Source organism: Lytechinus variegatus, chromosome 1 (genome assembly GCF_018143015.1).
Source record: "Lytechinus variegatus isolate NC3 chromosome 1, Lvar_3.0, whole genome shotgun sequence".
In the NCBI taxonomy this organism is placed as follows: Eukaryota; Metazoa; Echinodermata; class Echinoidea; order Temnopleuroida; family Toxopneustidae; genus Lytechinus; species Lytechinus variegatus.
Window position 1 is genome coordinate 33,401,171 of NC_054740.1, and position 20,781 is coordinate 33,421,951.

At 36.6% G+C, this 20,781-nt stretch overlaps 1 protein-coding gene across 1 annotated transcript in view; it reads right to left on the reverse strand.

Moving 5' to 3' along the window:
* Positions 1 to 278: 278 nt before the first annotated feature.
* LOC121411945 (neuropeptide CCHamide-1 receptor-like) overlaps positions 279 to 20,781 on the reverse strand; it is a 49,111-nt gene continuing 28,608 nt past the window's right edge. Inside the window, exon 3 of the mRNA XM_041604860.1 lies at positions 279 to 2,543. Coding sequence (XP_041460794.1) covers positions 1,302 to 2,504 — 1,203 coding nt within the window. The 5' untranslated portion in view covers positions 2,505 to 2,543 and the 3' untranslated portion in view covers positions 279 to 1,301. The remainder of the gene's footprint in view (positions 2,544 to 20,781) is intronic.

The following is a 20,781-nucleotide window of genomic DNA, read 5'->3' on the forward strand; positions in this document are numbered from 1 at the left end:
ATATAATGACCACCCAAGTGTCTGTTTGTATGAATAAAAAATATGTGCCAAAGGATTCTGGGAGAAATTGTGTAATTACTAAGAAATAAGCAAAATAAGCGCGGATTCGGTCACTTCCGTCGGGTCTTTATTCCAGCAATAATAATACACTGTCCCACGTGTGCCTATCTGTGTTGGTGATCTTCAGTGTAAACGTTTTAGATTTCACAAAGTTCAGTTTATGTAACTGTACCAGATCTAGATCCTCGATGATATTCTGACAATTAAGCCTGGTTTTACAGACTTTCTCATGAAATCAGTGTTTACTGCAACTACTGGCATTTATCTTTAATCTCGTAAGCGAGCATAGGTATTAGATCAACATAAATTGGTGAATTGACAGTTTACTTTTGGAGTGCACCTTATATCTGTCGGACGAAGAAACTAGTGCACTACTGTGTTATGCCCCCAAAGATGAGCTTTCATTAGACTGGCGCCAACGCAAAATATGCTTCGTGATTTGACAATCATGTTACACTAACATCATTAGAACCTTTCATTACCAGATTCCAAATAGCATTCTTTTTACTGGAAAACCTAATCTCCTTTTCCGGTAACAGATGTGTCGATAGCTTACTTGGTGGTAAAGGCCAAGTACAGCCAACGAACAAATTGTTTTGAATAAAAAGAAAAAATCAAACAAGCATAACACTAAGAACAGAATAAGGCGTTACACAGGAACGATATGGCTTTTTACATTTTAAATTTCACAAAAAATGCTGCATGCACAATGCAGGTGATATTACAATAATCATAGAGATGATGATGTCACATTCTCTCTATATTTTTTCAATTTTCACATCCACGGGTTTCATGCGGAATCTATCTCACATTTCATAAAATAAAATAGGAATAATAGTGACTGTGTAATGTAATTATTTCACCCATTTTCATACATCTAGTTGGAAAAATTTGCTTCACATTCGATTTCACTTTGATGAATTATCTGCATTGTGCCCTTTTTTGACGTTTGACCTTCAGGTCATGTAGGAGAACAAAGTCAAATGAGTACCATTTAACATTCAACCTCTCAAGATACCTTTGTGCGAATACAGATATTTCTACAGCATTAAACAAAAATGATTGAAATGAAAAATACTTTGATGATTTGATTGAGAATAAACATCTATTTCTTTCAATGTTGATAAAGGTAACCCTTTTTCATCAGATGGCCACTAGTTAAATCGTTCAAGTTACCCGACTGAATGAGTTATGGAATGTGCATCTATTTACAGTCATGAGAGTTTAATGTTTCTTCGTGATCACACCGCATCTGACGCAGTACGGACGTAATGGTTTTCTACGTTGCTAGTGTTGTCAACCAACGGAAGGGCTATCTGGGGGATAGAACGAAGAGATGGTGTACGAATGATAACGGAACTCCTGGTGCGTCCACTGGCCTCACTATTCGTCGGCCGTCTTCCGGTCAACCGATTGAGACCGAACTTCCTGGCGAGGTGTTGTCGAAATGACGAACTCATGGAGTAGAGGATGATGGGGTTGATACACGACGCCAGGTAGTACATGACTATACGGACGCGGCGGAAAATGCTCATAGACCTTGTGCCGAACACAAACACGTCGAATCCAAACAAAAGCCAAGCGGTGTAGATATACTGAGGCAACCAACAGATTGTAAACACGAGTGTGATGAGAAACAAGTTCACTGATACTCGAACCCTAGCCTTGGTATCTGCGCTCCCTCTTCGTCTTCGCTGTAGAATTGTCTTTTCTCGTAGGAGTTTCTTGGCACAGAGACCGTAAAAGATGGCCATGGAGCAAACAGGCAGGACGTACATGAATACAAGCTGTAAGACGTAGTAAATATGGTAGGACAGGTCCTCATAGGCAAACGTACAGGTGGTTTGAAACGACGGCACGGCGGCGACGAATACATAGGAGGCGATCGCGCAGGCGATACCCCAAATGATAAGGCATATTACCACAGTTGCGCGCATGATGCGCAACCGACGCACTAGGAAAGGCTTCACGATAGCGAAATACCGTTCAATGCTAATCGCGGTAAGACTGAACGAAGATACGCCGAACGACGTAAAATAAAAGAAGTGATTCATACGGCAATAGTCGAATGAGGTTGTCATGTACGAGGGTGCTATGGTAGGTGGTCCAGTTATAAGGACAAAGATAAAGTCACCGATAGCAAGATTCGCCAAGAGGATGTTGGGTGATGTCCGCAACTCGCGCACCGATGCCACCAGGTAGATCAATGTCCCATTGGTCATAGTCCCTAGAACCAATTCCATGACGATTATGATGGTGTATGCTATAGGCGAAGTGGGCATTCTGGGCCTGAACGGTGGGATATCGGTACCGTTCCAATAGTAATCAAATGGGGACACGGCTTCTGACTCCAGTAGCGACATGGTTGGTACATCTAGGAGGGAGTCGATGTGTGAGTCTAGATGCGGCCCCAAGTGGGATTCCCCGTTTGCCTCTGTTAACATCGTCGGGGTCCTAGTAGGCGTTACTTGTACATCTAGATCCTAGGTGTTTGAGAAGAACAGAGCATATGAAATGGGTTAGATGTTAGTTGTAAATGATGATGATTTTTTATAATGGCGAACTAGTGGTTAAGACAACAGAGGCACCGACGATGAAGAGGTACTGTCTACCCTTCAAAGTAGGTTTATCTGAACAGATAAACAGACATAAGGGGATTCCTTTCTACCGGGAAAAATAAGATGTGAAAGCATATAGAAATTACTTAATATATTGAATTAAAGTGAGTGAAGGATGAAACTACCACACATGACAATTAACTAATTTTTCATGATTTTTATTACTTACTCTTCGTTGAAATATCAAAAGGTAAAGGAAACATTTGAAGGTTGAATGTTTCACACCATTTGATCATGATTACACCATTCGTCAGAAAAGTGACAAATCAAGATTTATTATAAAAACACACTCGGGTTCATGGGATCAGAGAAGAGGCACAGACATCGTGCTTCAAAAATTAGCTAGTTACGTCACTGCTTATAGTGCCTGAATTTTTTTTGAACGGATATGAAGTAGGGGTGCACAAGGGTATTTTTAATGTTGATAGGAGGCAAGAATATATAGCAAAAGGTAGTGTATTACCAATCTGTCTAATTTAAATGCTCCTCTTCGTCCTCAATTCTCTCTCTTTTTTTCACTTGAAAATTAGAAGGGACAGTTGATCATTTTGTTGTTTCGACTTTTTATATGTGGATGCAGGAAAATATTGACGAGAAAAACAAATCGTTGCCTCCGTGCCATATTATGTAATTGGGGGTAAATGCACGGTTCCGTGACATTTGCTCTGGCGACAATTGCTCCGTTCTAAATTCCACACGCTAATGACGAAATTCAACCCTGGGTTTTACACTAAACCTAAACATACCCTAAACCTAACCGTAAACATAACATTAAACCCTATTACAACCATAACCCTACATCTCAGACGAAACACGGAGCAATTGTCGCAGGAACAAATGTCGTGTCACTAAATGGGTTTCCTTATTCAAACCCGTGATATTGGTTTTACTAGAGCCATTCTCTTCCGCAAGAATATACGTGCCATGACGCTTTTTCGAATGTCCACTAGACGGTCTCCACTCTAATGAAGTTTGGGCTTAATGTGGAATCCCCCTAAACACACTTCTTTTGAAACATTATTACTAGTAGAGGAAATGGCGGTGGACTGGAATGAGAAAATGAGCGATTACGAATTTAATGATGCGCGCACCGAAGATCCTTTTTTTAGTTTGATGTGATACCAATTATAGACATAATTGCATTGAGGCCACATTCGTCCTTCAGCAAATAATGTAATTGAGATGAAGATGGAACCTAAACTTGAACTACAATTATTCCAGGAAAACAATCAATTTGGTATCATGGGCAAGAAGTGCACGATGAGACAGCGCAAAAAATGAAAGAATGGAGATAATAAGATCCAAATGTGGAGGGATCGTTTGGTTGGAATTCAATATCTATTATACATTATAGGAAGAAAAATAATGTATCGTGGATTAAGTGGATTGAGGCCCAATATGGGAGGGGATGATATCTTTCTAATGTCTAATCTTATCATAACTCTTCTAGGAATATGCGATGTTATACACCACATGAAAATGGGGTACAAGGCAGGAGAGGGAAAATAAATTCAAATTGGACGGAGCCTCAAATTGAACTTCAATTCTGAGAATGCATTGCAACCTGGGACGCTGGTACAGAATTCAAATAACCAAGATAGATTCCAAACTTTATACTGGAAGCATAGAATCAAATAAAGGTAAACCGGGTCGTGTGGTCCAGTGGTTAGAGCATTGGACTCATAATCGTAAGGTTGTGAGTTCGAATCCCAACTCTGCCATTGTCTCCACTTTGATAAAAAGGCCCGAGAGTGATATCTGTCGTCTATAACGTCAGCCACTATGACTGATTAACCTAGACGTAAAATGTTTCATAGGTAATTGGTTTTATACCAGCTTGGCGTTTACCAGCAAAAATGCTGTCCTGCCGAGTTCCGACGGGAGTTACCACAAACAGAAACAGAAATAAATAAAGAATGTAGAGCGTTGAATCCAGATGGAAAAGTTTGTTGAAGAGGATAAGGAGTGACAAACATACAGGAAATATATCCACATGAGGGTGCAGAGAGAAACGAGATGAAAAGAGAAAACAGAAAAAAAAATACATTCCTTAATGAGCAAGGGATTATTTGTCCATTATCAAACGACAAATGAAGCATTCAAATGGAAATGGGCATAGAGTCGCATGGATTCGGACAGAGATCGCAAGTAAGTGGGATGGGTGCAGATGTGTGGGTGGGTGGGTGTGGCAGAGAGAGAGAGAGAGAGATGTAGGAAGATGGTCTTAGATAAATTAGAATGCGGGGGGTCAAAGATGATACGAGGATAAGGCATCAACGGAAGAAGAAAATAAGGTAGATATATTGAGTGAAGGGGAATTGTGATGGGTATGAATGGGTTGGCATAATAGTTTACACCTTGCATGTGAGTGCTTAAAACAAACATGTCAAAGCTGGCGTCAATGCTAACATCGAGAAATCTTGTAAGCTACGATTAAAATTCAAATATCGTCTGTTCGTTACACAACTAATGGTTTTAATTCGCAACCTCATGAAATGTTCTCTGTCGCATTTTGTAGACAGTATTTGCACATTGGAGCCAACTACAGTGAATTAGCCAATAAAAGCCTTCCGCATTTCTAGAACAGGAACAGAGCTCCGGCCATTTACGTAAACTAGTGAAGTTAAGGGATTCGAAATTACTTCTAATGAAGAAATTGTGAAATTATCTACATAGCATTATGAATGAGAGTTTTAAGCACTTAAATGTACATATTTTATAAATTAATTTTACCCCCGCACACAAAGCATTCAGACACATACTAAAACTTCCATGCGATTAATAAAACCCAAGGTCGTCATCAAAATAAATGGATTTAGATCAACCGAATAAAATCATGAAACCATTTAGTGAAAAGGTCATATAAGAAGAAGAGAAATGTTTGAAAATTATCCATCGTTAGGTGAACAATGTTGCCATGTTATTGATTACAGTTTAGTAACTAATCCGCTCATGGGGCCATAGACCACCCTTTCTGTAGTTTTCCTCCTGAACACAACTAAAAGAAACAGACACTTAGAGTTCTCTGACTGATCTGATATCTGTGATCTGAAATTATTTTTCTATTGTTTTCCAATAAGAATGAATCTAATAAAGTGATTTATTTTATAAATTTTAAAAACACAACGACGGGAAAGGGGGGGGGGTGATATAGTTATCCACTTCTTTAGAAAACGTTGTCACTCCGCTCGGCATTTTTAAATGATTATTTAATCCTTTCCATAATTTCATTTTTATTACGTACAAAAACTGAGCCAGTTAGTGCATTAAATTAGCGGTATAAGATAAATAATAAAAAAGGAATGTTTGTGCGTATGTGTAGATAGTGTGTGTGTGTGTTCAAGCGTTGGTGCGTGATAGAAAAGCGGGAGAATATTTTGTAATTAGAATCTTCCATATTTTGCTCTTAATTTACTGTCCCAAACACTTTTATTTCCTTATTTATTCCATTTCATGTGTCTATTCATTTATCTATTTATCACTTTGTTCTATGGTTAGTTTTATTCTGGTGTGTATTTACATTTCGTTGTGACGAATTTGTCTCTTCGCAATCTACGTCACAGATTGAGGAAATTAGTTACACCAACATGCTATTATGGGGTTGGAATGTAATTATTATCAGAAAATGTGAAATGTGTATCAATGTTTTCCCCAGACCTTATATGATTATTTTGAGAAATAACAGATGGCTATTGAATTGTATGACATCTGTTATATTCCCCGCTGAATTGCTATTCAAATAATACTGTAATTATTGGTTCTCCTGCAAATGAAAAAGAAAAACAGAATTGAAAATTCGTTTGTATTTCTCTTTTGCTACATTCTCGTTGCGGTTCAGTTGCGAATAGTGAACGCAGAGCGTACACAACTTATACTTCAGTTTAATGGATGACACACTTTTGACTATAATGAACTTGACCCATATCTGCTGCTAATGTTTGGAAGCTTTAGGCAGTTAGGCATTATATGGTTCAAGTTAAACATAAAGCATTAGTTTATTTCAGAAGGGAGGCGGTTTCCAGTTAGTACTGCTTAAAGCTGGGAGTTTTTTTCACCATGCTCGAAACCCAAATTATTTTATCATTCATTCAATCATAATGAATCTTTAAAACCGAAGTGTTATATCATCAGATTAATTTCTGACATAATTTTAGGAAGCCTTTTAAGCTCATCAAGGTGAGTTTTATATAATGAAAGTAATTTTTGACACAATTTTCATATTGAATAATGAAAACTATCAGAAAACCGTGAAGGCTGCATATCACCAACATGGATAATGATGATCACGTGGTCATGATCAATTTTGCAATCAAGTATTTGGTGAAAGTATACTATAATACTAGAATGCTACGCTAATGCAAAATACCAATATAGCAACCGTGGTGATGTTATTTATAACTGTAAACCGTCTTTAAATATGCATGAATTATATTTTTGATATCATAATACACATTATGTATAAAACAGTTCATAATTTTATGTGTAACCTTAAGAACAATTTTGTAAGAAACACTACACTTTCTAAAAAAGAGACATAGATGTAAAATACCAAAGAAAATGAGTAATGACTTGAAAGGGGGTACAAGTTTTTCCATTCTCAATCAAATTCTGATCGATTGCACGAGAGATATGAGAATACTAAGACTTGGTTTCCGGGCATCTTCGATGTGACCTCCTGTTTGAATCAAATATTCTGCCTGAATCCCCAACATTTCATTTCTTCAAAGGGAAAACCCTAACGTTTAACTCTGCAAAGATATCAATTTGCGATAAGAACAACATAATTATTCAAAACCATGTTAGTGGTAAGAGGCTTCTGATATAAGAAAACATCCCACGAAGATGAAATATCTCCAAATGCCGACTTCAACATACCCAAAGAGGGGCCTAGACAACCCTTCTTACATTTTAAGATCTCCGTCGGCTATACAAGTTATATTGGAATGTTTTCTATGGAGATTTATCTAAGTATGTTGGTGTCGTGTGCAGCATTTGAAGAGGCTAAGATATTTTCCATATGTCGGTTTTAACATACCATATCGATCATAACACATGTCGGTTGAACAAAATAATGACGAAAGAGGATAATGGAATGTGATCCCTCCTTCAATTATTTAGCTCAGAATCAATTCTAAACAGAACAAGATAAGCAAAATCTTTCAGTTTTTGCAGCAATAAGCAGCATTACTTTTAAAATGCACCTTTGACCACATGTTTTGGGGGTTTTGGATTACTGAACAAGTGTAAAATCGCAAGCAGGTACGCCCTATATCAAATACATGTATGTATGATTGCCTTCAGGCGAGTATTATTTCCCGATGTAGGGGTAGAGTCCTTTTTTTTCATAACAGTCGAGCGTTTCATCAACATTTGCCGCCAGACGAGTTGCCAGACCTGACAACTTTCCTTGATTTTCATTGGCTAAGATCCAAAGTCACTATGGTAACTACCGGATGAAAATACTTTGTCGGACATCCCACAAATCATTTCTTAAAACGCTCCCCGGATCGACCCAACCTAACTTGAACGCTATGATATTACTCAGATACTGCGTGCCGAGTCTTCCTGTTTTTAACGGCCAAGAGTTAGATATTAAAGTAGGAAGTCTATATGCCCCCGCGTATTGGCGCTTTAAGTCCATGTAAGTATATTGGTGTTTCCTCAGTGAATTCTCAAACGTACGTTAGTTCTTAAATACCCATTAGACGTGTTTAAAAAAGCATTTCAACTCAGGAAAATGAGCCAAGTGCCACATGCAAAGCCCAAGTTCTCTCCTTATTGCAACCGAATGCAACCCTTTTCTGTAAATGTTAAAACCGTAAAAGCCAACTTGTACCCTTGGGCAAAGTCTGTATGTTGAGTTGTATAAAGATCCTTTCAATAGGTGGTAATCGAGCGAAACTTCTTCTCGAATGAGAAACAGGATAGTTAACTGCATGGTTTATCATCAACTCAAAGTCGTATACGGCAAACATGAAAACATGAATAATGGTATATATAATCTGGTATTTATCTGGTTTATCGATTTGTTATTAACATGGAAGAGCTACATCGTATTTATTGTTAAATCATAAAACAAAAATAATGCTAAAATACTCTTTTTTTTATAACAACGAAGATACAAGCAAACGAAAGAAAGATGATTACATAGAGATACAGTAAACAGAAAATTGAAATTATTCTTTAAGTTCTTTCATTCTTCTTCTTGTATCTTACGTCTTATACGACGCCATTTTGGTCTTCCACATAATGATGTTATAAAATTTATGAAGTATCATTCTGCTCTTTCCATTTCGAAAATACACAATTAACCTTTCAAAAATGATAACGCTATCTTCTCATTTCTTTGATTACTTTCCTGTTTTTGATCAGAATGTTATTGCCAATGTCCGATGCAGGGGAATTATGAAAGCGTCATATTGGTATTGCTCGTGTGAGATGGGTAATTCGATCATGGTGTCCATTAGGATAGTGGCTTTACAGGACTATATCGGCGAGGTCAAACTGGAGCAAAAAGACGATAGGAGAAATGTCGTTAAAATAGGAGGGAGGGAGAGGGCGGCATTATTTTTTGCACGGTTATGCCTTTGCTGTGCTATATGCAATGGCGTTATATTAGGCCCCAACTATATACGGAACGGAGAAATGTTATACGATTCATTATTTCTGACAATAGAAAAGATTGTTAGACAAGCTAGTTCCCCCAAAGCGCCACTTTCAACGTTTTATCCCATATTTGGGACTGAACCGCTCGAAAATGCCACCCTTTGTTTTTTTAGGGAAGTCGGTTAACTTATCTTCAATTTTGTTCTGCAATGTCATTGAATTGTCTGTATTATTTTGAATATGTACTATTATTTCGATTATATTTTGATTATTTTGTTGAACGGAAATAAATGAATTCAAAATTTGGATAGTACTGTATCAGCATTGATATTATTTTTAAATGCAATAGTCAATAATTTCAGATAAATAAAATTGGTGTTGAACAAAACAATATACAATTAATAAAAATATGGTAATGAATGCTTGAGAACACGAAAATCATTATAACTGCACTGTAAACACTGTGGTGTTAAAACTGACACCAATCAGTGTTAATAGAGGACCACACCCTGAGGTGTTAAAATAACACCCTAGAGATTGAACATAACACCAAAGAGTGTAAATGTTACAACCATAGGTGTTGCAATAACACCTGTAGTTGTAAAACTAATACCACCAATTTAACAACGGTGTAACTGGTGTTGTTCTCTATATGTACACTGGTTAGCACCACAGTTTTTGCTGTGTGCTCAGTTACGCAGCAGTGGCATTTAAATTCACCGTATAGAGTTCACTTGATGCCATGATACCTGATAACATATAGGGCATATTCATTAATTAAATAATGGCATTGAGAGGTATACATCAGTACGGTACTATATAAGAAACATAATAATAAGTGCAACCGAATGCAGTAAGTATACATGTACATGTATAATGAAAAAAAATATTTGTTTCATTTAGCTTTCTTACCGTAAAATGCAATTCCACTTTAGTTCACATAACCCACTGATAAATAGAAAATTATAGTGATTCTAGGACCCCATCGCATTCAAGAACACATTAACTTGAAAGGGGCATTTTGATGATATGGCTTATATAAAGAATAAATTACTCTAAAGAAGTATGAAACTTTAAGATAATTTAAAGAACTTTAAAATCATGCCTATCTTTAACTCTTCTATATAATTGTTTCAGGACATCTCCAAATGGTTATTTAATCCTCCTCGCCATCTCATTTTCAAGAAATATTATTCCAATTATTTCCAGGAGTAGAAATATACTTTAAAAATGATGACGCTGTCCTGGAATTGGAAAACATGATATGGAAATAATCGCATTTCTGTATATGAACATGATAAAAAAGGAGTTTTATGCAACATGATTATGAAATTCAGTGTTATGAATTATTTCAATACTGTCTGATAAATTTGTTAGAGGGGTGCAACGAAATTGGTTTTGGATTTGTGGCTCTTATACCTTATTCATAACACTTGGCGATGCGAAATAGTTTGTCCTATTCCCGATCGATCTGATATTGGCAATACCATGAAAAATGAATTAGCTCAAAAATCAAGTGTTATTTGGATAGAAATTGAGGGCTTTTTTTTAACAGAAACATTCGAAATTCACTTCACATACACCCTCCCCTAACTAAATCCATGCAATCAGTAATGATTTGTTTCGATAATAGCTTTTCTGGAAGGATCGATGCAATGTTCTATCATCGAAAATAAAACAGACGGATGTAGATTAATATGGCACCGAAATAAGAACCATCTCATTTACTCATTGAAATTCAAGTACCTTTGGTGATAAAGTTAGTCCCAAATACATTGCCCATTTTGGATACCTATTTCATAAACTGATTCACCAGGAAATGTGATTAGGACCCGATTAGACCATTTGGGAGCGGCGGCTGGGTGGATGTTTGTTGGTCTTGCCAAGTCTCGCCTAATCGATTTCTGTATCAACTTCCCCTGGCTTTGCGACTGATGAACATTACGACCATATTCCTGATGAAGTTCTGATGCAAGGGGGGTGTAGAGGGACGTCTGTGTGGGATTGATGTCGTTGGCTTAAAAACGAGGGCTAGGACCCCAATCGACTATCAAGGGGATCTTAAAAGACATTTGAAAGATTGTTTCACCGACGAACAGAAGAGGAATATCTTTTCACATTGGCCTTCTGATTACTAAAGCGTTTGATAACACCATTATCGTCTCTACCCTAAATGCTTTAGGCGGTCATTTGTAAGATCGGACAGGCTGAGAACGAACGTGAACGTGCTCTGTGTCTTCATAACCTATAAACTTTTTCAAAGTAATTTAGGAAAAACAACAATGATCTTAATCCACGCACATTCCTTTAATTAAAGAAATAATAATAATGATATCAAAGTTTATGCACACACACACACACGCTATTTCTTGTCTTACATGGCAGAAACTAGCAAGAAATGAAAGACTTCTCTTTTACTAAAAGTTTCAAAATCAGTACTAACCTAGATAAAATTCAAATGAATATCAAAGTCTTTTTTAAATTATGATATATGAATCCCCATTTAAGGAAAAAGTACATGCATGAAAATGATATGATAACATTTCGCAATATCATCTATTTTTGTAGCTTAATGATATAAAAGCAATCAATGTGTAAGAAAGGCGCCAAAGGACCCTTTCAAAGGAGACGCTACCGAGAGAGGGAGGTAGATGTATTCAGAGGTAAATTTATCTTTTATTCTCCCCCCCCCCCCCAGCATAAACACATGAAATAAGATTCACCGATGACTATCCTTTTGAATGATTTGGAAGTAAAATGATACTCCAATCGACATTACTTTACCTTCATCAAGGCTTTAGACGGGTTTTTAGCCATTTTTATCTGAAAAAATGCGAACTTAGAGGAGGGCTTGAAGAGGCGTGCAAGGAAAAGTAAAATATTAATATGCAGGGTTTTTACAATAGAATTATGATAATAGGCCAGTAATAAGGCATCTCTTTATGTGTTTCTCCTTAGAGTTTCCACAAACCAATCGCACGATTTTTTCATTAGACTTATTTGGTATATAGGGAAAACAATCCTCAGTAATTTACTATCGTTGTAGCTAATTTCGACACGATGAAACAGATTATGATGAAATGAAAATGATGAAAATCTAAAATTTATTGTTCGAAATCGAGTCACCTGACATGAAATACTCCGAAAATTTGCTTTGCCCAATTGATCATTGGCCCGGCAGCCGCTGTGCAGCGCCAGATCGACGAGGTTCTATGCCTGTAATCGTTGAACGCCAAATCGGGTAGCAGTAACTCCCATCTTTTATCGTCTTATGGTCTGACGCGGCAGGAGTTTGAACCCCCGACCTCCCGGTTGTGAGACGGACGCTCTACCTACTGAGCCAACACACCGGTCAATTCTCTATCTTGATTGTCCATCGACAACATGGTTAGGTTGATGTCTATCGTTTGAACGATTTGTTTTCTATTTCACCTGGGACTTGCACTGCAAAGTAAAGTAGTACTTAGTGATTTGAAAACTATTGTCCTGTTGTCCACCAATTAAATTGTCAAGTCTTGCAGAAATCGTTCATAGTTTAAAAAAAACAAAGATAGAAACATCTTACCTATTTAGAAATCAATCAAATGCTACAATATAATCAATTATTTCACATGTAAGTCTCTCCGTCAAACGTAGGTCTCTCCATCACTTTATCACAACCGTCGACATATTATATAATGTGTGTACATGCGTGTATGTGTTTGTGTAACTAAGTTTTGTCTCACTTGTATCAATCAAATATGATTATTTATATCTGGACGGACCTTTAACGTCACTATCTGAAAGACTTGACCAGGGCTCGAACCTCGGCATCAATATTTTTGTAGCTTCCCCACTATACTAGCTTGGATTACAGGCGCACTCACAACGCCCCCAAAGCCTTGCGAGCAGAGACCTGGACGTATAAAAACGGGGGTGTCGTGGTATAGTGGTTGAGACTCTCGTCCTTCAATCTGATGGACGTGGGTTCGATTCCCAGCCATGGCATGTTTTCCTTGAGCAGAACAAAAAATAACAACTTTGTGCTGCACTCAACCCAGACGACTTAAATGGGTACCGGCAAAAAGTAATTCATCAAAAAAGCTGTGCGCACCGGAATTTATAGACTGGATTAGCCGGGGTAATATAGGAGCGCCTTGAGCACCAAACAAGGTAGAAACGTGCGCTAAAGAAGTCCTATGTTATTATTCTAATTATTAGTGACGGAGATGGGACTCGGGGCACTTGCCCCTCAAAAAAGTCCAGGTTCACAAAAATTGGGAAGGCAAATGACACACATCAGAAATGGTAAAGGAAAATAATAATGTTTAAACGCGATATATCTTGGTACTATGTGAAAATCGATCACGAAAATGTCTGATATGCAAAGCCATTAAGTAAAATGGCATTTGAACAAAGTTGTAATAGATTCGTCAAATCAAAACCCTGATATGAATGTCTATCGCCAAATAGTGCCGTTCTAAATTTCTACTTTGTCAATATAACGATCCAGTGATTTCTTCTTTGTCAGTATCCTCTCTCCCTTGTCATTCCTTTATTTCTAATATATTTCATCGTACCACTCATACTCTCCCTGGAGAAGAGAAAATATTTAGTATCTTTCACACCGTGTCAAGGAAATTTATTTCCGTCGGATTGAACGAAAAACATAATGCCTTCACTCCACAGCTTGACTGCCAGATCTTCAAAATAATCAATTCCAATTTCAAAATCCCTGATGAGAGTCCATCAATACCGTGGCAAATGATATTTCATTTCAAAAGATGCAAAAGCTGTGAAAGATTATTCTCCGATCTTAATGGATTGACTCACATGTTGTTGCCTGTCGGTCACAGACAATCGTGATCATTTCTCCAGGCTCAGACAATACCTTCTTAGGGATCATTAATTGTCACTTTCCTAATCGTTCTGTATAACCATGCCTGCGGCGAGAATCAAGATCTATATACCCTCCATGGAAAATTGAACATCGAAGCGACTCGCATCACTGAAACTCACACCAGGAAATTCTCCAACGTCTAACAGGTTGTACTTTGAAACTTCTAGTTCATCGATCGGACCTGTCGCAAATCGCTCAAACTTCATACACTGAAGGTACGTCATTGATATCCATCCCAACAAAAATTTAATCATGTGGGACTTCAGTGTGATATCTAACCTGCGAAAAACAAGATATTTTTTTCAATCACGAAAGCGCATTTGCTATAAAGATGTAATTCAGCATAGATGAAATGATGCATGTGACTGATATCATATTTGTATCAGGTACAATAGAATTATTGTCTCGTAACCTTTCATTTTAGGGACGGGAAACGATTAAAGTACTGGCACCGAAAGAAAAACATAAAACGGCAAACCGATTACATCTGAGTCAAATAGTCAATAGTAAATTAGTAAAATAAGTGTAGTAACCATGATATTTTACGAGAAATAGGTGCAGACATTTGGTAATTTTTTTTCCCGAAAAAAGACGGTCTCATTGACGAAGTCAGTAGACCTAATTGTAGCCATGAGAAAGGTGAAAAAATTCACGTAAGATACGCTCAGAATTGTCTTCAAAGACACCTGACAAACCCAAATAAAGGAAAAAAGAAAAAAGTTCGTCCTAGGGTACATGGATAATTGAATACGACTGGATGAGGTAGCGGAGGGGGGGGGGGGGGGGGCAGCGTTCCATCTGTGAATCCTCGATACATGATTTGATTTGATTTTATTGTTTACTTCTGCAATTACATCATTCGTATATAATACATTTTCCATAACATAACAAACATAGTATATTGAGAACTTTTTTTGGCATGAATCATAACTAAAAGTACTAAAATTATCATTACAAACAAAACTGATCTCATACCAAATTAGTTAACATAACATTTACAATTTGCAGGAGAAGGATTGTCATCATAAGCAGATTGCTTGAAAAAATGACATGAGTCTACATTTTCAAGATTTCAATTACTTACAAGCATTCTCTTTGTGAAAAGTAAACAATTTGTCCAATTACCCCTAAAGAATTAAAGATTAACATACAATATTTTTAAACTTCTCTTTCGGGATGTGGAGTTGCCACTTTATTTCATCATTTTTTAAAATCTCCTGGTGCAGATAGATATTTTGTGATAATAATAAGAAGATAAGTTTCAATCAAACTGGTTGCAAGGTTAATTTTACCTCACCATCCGAGTGTGCTAAATATAGATTTGCGTGTGTGCGTGGATGCGGGTGTGTCTGGGAGATGGGAAATAATGATTTCGCAAGTGTGGCAGAATTTCTTTTTATCCACCAATCAGATTATTGTTCCAAATCAATTACTATTGCTGATCTGTTTCTTAAATCAAAGGTCATAACTTTATTTGCGATGGTTAATTCATCTATCAATTACATACAATCCTGTCAATTGAAACAACCAACCACCCCCTCCCAGATGTTCAATGGACGTACTTTGTTTTATAAAAAAAGTGGCAAAATACATTTGAAATTGGAAAAAAAAGTACATGAAAGCTGGAAGTACATTTTAAATGAGATTAGAAAAATCGGCCGAAGCAATCAATGTGGGACGCGCCGAAAAGCTTGCCCTGTCAATGGAAAACGGTAAAATTATTATAATTTCTCTTTTTTTTATAATAATTGGTACCATGCTTATTCTTTGATACTGTTTAAGCAAATTAATGATTATCCTTTAGTGATGATTTATTCATTTTAGTACATTATTGTCGACGCAATATGAAAGATAATGATGTGCTCGAATGGCTAAAAGATGTAATCTGTCACTAAACCCATGCTAAAACACAGTTGTATCGTGCATCACTAAAAAAAATTGATTAACAGATTAACACGATTCGGTGTGGGAGGGGGGAATTTGTTGGTAAATTATCCTGATCGGATATTTCCTGTAACTTAAAGGTATTGTTTAACTTTGTGAGCAGCCGATTTTAAAAATTCTCAAACCAAGATGAAACATGTGTACAAGTGCATGTATTAGAACTAATAAACCCTGAAAACAACCATTATTGAGAATGAAAAGCTTAAACTACAAGGCAAACACCGTTTTTGTAAATAGGTGTCTTATAGACGCCTAAATACTACACATAAGTGTATTGGATGAAATTAAGATGGCGTTTCCGGTCATTTTATATTTCGATTTTTAAAGCACTAAAAAAAATTTTGGCACGCATTTTTTTTTTTTGGGGGGGGGCTTCATTTTTGTAACATATCACAGACACAGGTGACGAGTGTGACCTTCTAGCTCAGATTTTTAAAAAGTCAAACCAATGTTAATCAATCACTTTGATATTGACCATCCGTCAACTTGGATAAATAACACCTGACTAAAATTGACTAAAATTGGGTATATTCAATAGTGGATAAAACCTGGTCAGGAGATGTAATATACAACCATACACATTATGTCAAGGCAGAAAACAATATTATCTATGATTGGATCTATTTTCCCAACGATGGTTCAAAATATAGATAACCATACATGAAAGGAAAAATAACATAGGTAGTCATGACAGAGTTTTGATAGCTTTAAACAATTTGTCTCCATCAATTTTTAACCAAGTATATTTTAAAACCCATTGACCCGAATTCACAAAGATGGTTTTGGTGAACGAGGCCAAACAGTGATATAACACCAAAACCAGGGATATAAATATATGCTTTTGAAACTTGAAGGGCATAACAAGCGATCTAGTACTGTCAGTGGAATGTGCCCAGTATGTCATGGCGACGGGCTGCGAAGATGTAACGGTAACAATTATCAGTTTTGCTAGAGTCACACCTACGAAACCGACTCCAGACCGACCGATAGTATAATTGGATATAGCATAATAGAATTTTTCGGTTTGGTGTAATTTGGACCCTCGACGTGAATGGCGTGAAGTATATAGACATGTGACTTATATACCAAGGGAAATGACATTACCATGATAAACAAGTGCGAGACGGCCTGACATCATTAAGCCAGTTGTTTGATTAAGATTTCCACCGGAATTCGTGAGGCTGCATCATAAACTGCCTCATATGACGCCATTTTGAAAATTTCATCAGTCGCTGGGGAATATCTCTGAATGAAAAAGGTTTCTGATCGACCTCTGCGGATTGAGCCACACTACGATCCTCGGCCGCCTTAATGTGTAAATTCTGATTCTTTTGGAATACTGTGGGGGCAGTCGGAAACTCAGGTCAAGTGTGACCAAGATTAAGAATCTTATTTTAAAAATGAAATCCTTTCCTCCAAGTACGCTTGACTGTCTCGAAGGAGTTGCGGCAATTTAGCCATTCTAAGAACTCGTGATTGACAGGAACTTGCGCGAGGGTTAAGAAACTCTCAGTGCCTTAAATACTTTTCATCTGAGAAATCTACCCTCTTCTGTTTAAAGACGTTTAATCATAATCCAATAGTTTCTTTTTAAATAATGGAACAGAGAGGGATTTCCTGATTAAGAAACATCTAATTCAGTTTCAAATATATCGGCACCGATTGATTGAACATGTACATTGTCTATTTGAATTTTGACATCTTGAACATATTTTCACGTTTTCTTAAAAAAATAAAACCATTTCCTGCTATACACCTTTCTACTTCATAGGTGAAAAACGGCTATTGCTCTGCCAAATGGAATGGAGCTTGATAAGATAAGATTGATTTTATTCATACACGCTTAAAAGAGCCCAAATTTGTTACTTGCATAATATAAGATAGTGCCATCTGCATACAAATTTATTTTGCATTTTTTAAGACCTGAAAGCAAATCATTTAATATGCAAAATGAAAATAAGTGGCCCTTGGATGGACCCTTAAGGAATTCCAGATTTAATGGGTAATAGTTAAGATGATATACTATGAACTGTCGTTCGCTGATGTCTTCCATATTGATAACCTTCAAATTCAGTGATCCCCAATTCCATATTGTTTTGATTATTGGAAAAGAAATTCAGAATCACCATGTCAAAGGCTTTTTCTTTAAAGTCTATACACCTCTATCTGGGTATTTTGAAACCAATAAATCATTTGAGAAGAAGTAATTACCACAGACAGCTCCTTGGCAGAAAAGATAGGTTGGAAAAGATTTGCGCCAGCCTGGTACTATATTACTTCCAAAGAGTCTAATTACTTGCCTTTATCATGTCGAGTATGTATATACGGTAAGCAGAAAGGGATTTCTAACACAAAAATCAACAAAGCTTATCTTTAACTCTTAATGAAATTACCGTACGAACAACGCCATTCTATTTTTGTTTCCTTTTGCAAGTCTGAACTTCTTTTCAACCTTGCCAGCAGAATTCAAAAAAGAAAAGGAAACATATATTGATTCATGTTTCCTTGTTATTGAGATGGTGCAGGAGATAAACTCAAACATGGATCAAGTATCCGATAAAAAAACAGACATGGTCATATTTCGTTTGGTTATTTCAAATTACATTTCTCATCAGTTTTTTCCATGCTTTTATATAAATAGAAACATGTTTACTTGAAGGAATATCTAAATAAACGAAGTGAAATCCGGATGATGTTACATATTTTCATCACATGAAGTTTCGGATGCAGTTAAAAAGTGTCCATGAGTTGGCAATGGTTTCTTGGCTACAAGAATGATTTTCTTTTAGACCATTTTATCACTTACCTAACCTGCGGCCGTACGGCGAGTGGAAAACATCCGTTTTAACATTTTTTTGTACCAGCTACATATAGGTGGCTTGATAGGTGGTTTGAATAAAAAATATATAGATAACAATGAATAATGTGACTGCGACATAAATTCAACATGTTCGTTCTAATGAGAATGAACATGAGCTCGTCGAATGCTCCAAAAATGCCGTTCAAACGATTTTCCTTCTCTCCTCATGTTCTTCTATATACTAACCTTTGCCAGATAACATGAGAAATGCACCAAAATACGTGTAATAAGCAACTCGATCAATTTCTTCCCTGTCGTTATTGCCTTTGGGAATCTACCTTTTTATATTTTCCTACTAAAAAATATCCCGTGCTCGACACCCATCTAATTCATTTTCATATTGTTCAATAGATTGAAGTTGAAAGGCCGTTTTTGCTGGATTGAAAAAGAAATCTACATTGTTGTAAAACGGAATGAAAGGCCTCCTGGCTACAAAGGCAACGAGATGATCATCTTTAAACAAGCCTTTAAAAATTATAGCTCACCCAGTTAGAAATAACATCAATTTCTGGGTCTTTTGTAAATAATATTTATTTCAGATTAACCAAATAACACAAACAGCTCAGCAAAAAAGATAGGTGAAAAGAGGTTTGCGCTGGAAAATTTATTTTCAAACAGTAAATTTACCTGTCTTGAACATTACGATAAGTATGGTAACACAAAAGTAACAACACATATCTTTGTCTTTGAATTATAATCAGGCTATTCTAGTTTTTTCCCCTCGATACACTTCTAAACTTCTTTTTTGCTTTACCATCATCTGAATTCCATATAGAAAAGAACTCATGATGAGTTATATTTCATTGCTGCTGAGATTTTACTGGATATAGATCAGGCATCCGGTAAAAAAAAATCAGACATGCTCGACACTGCCTTTGATCACCAGTTTGGAATCAAACCGATATTGCTTTAATACTATAATTGGTGTTGTATAAACACATATCTGGTGTTAGACGAAAACCAAACTGGTGTTGTTTAACACTTCTCTGGTGTGGACAGATATAGATTCCGGGCTGGTTTTAAATCAACACCGGAGTTTTGCAGTGTGTATGTATGTAGCCATTTTGATACTTCTGCTGGTTTCTATAAATATATAGACTTGAATGTTGGTTAGGTTAGGTTTAAGTTAGGTTTACAGCCGTCCTACACTGTAAAAACTGTGGTGCTAAAACTGACACCAATTGGTGTTAATAGAGGACCACACCCTGAGGTGTTAAAATAACAACCTAGAGATTGAACATAACACCAAAGAGTGTAAATGTAACAACCATAGGTGTTGTAATAACACCTATAGGTGTAAAACAACAACACCATTTTAACACCGGTGTAAAATAACTGGTGTGGTCCTCTATGTACACCAGCTAACACCACAGTTTTTGCTGTGTATCCAGTATGAGAGAATTTGTTAGACGGAGGACAAGACGTTTACGAAAATAGTTGGCCAATGCTTCAAAAGAGATTACGACACATTTTACCATGATCTGGGCTAAAATCTATTCATCTAAAGAGGTCTTGTCTAGCCGTCACGTGGTGTAATATTTTTCATTTAAAGTTTCATATGAGATTGTCTGTCGCCTTGGGTGTTTTGTATTACACTTTGTATTCATGGCCAAGGGCGTTGAAAACTTGAACGAGTCAGAAACAGGAAGTGCCTACAGATGGCTTAGGACTAAGTTAGGTTTTTCTTTTAGAAACGGAAATGTTAAAATCACTCGACACACATCAGGATTTAAAGAACTTTAATGACAAATACACTTTCGTTTTCATGCGTATGAAAATAAATGAATTTGTTTGTATTACGGATTGAAAGAAAA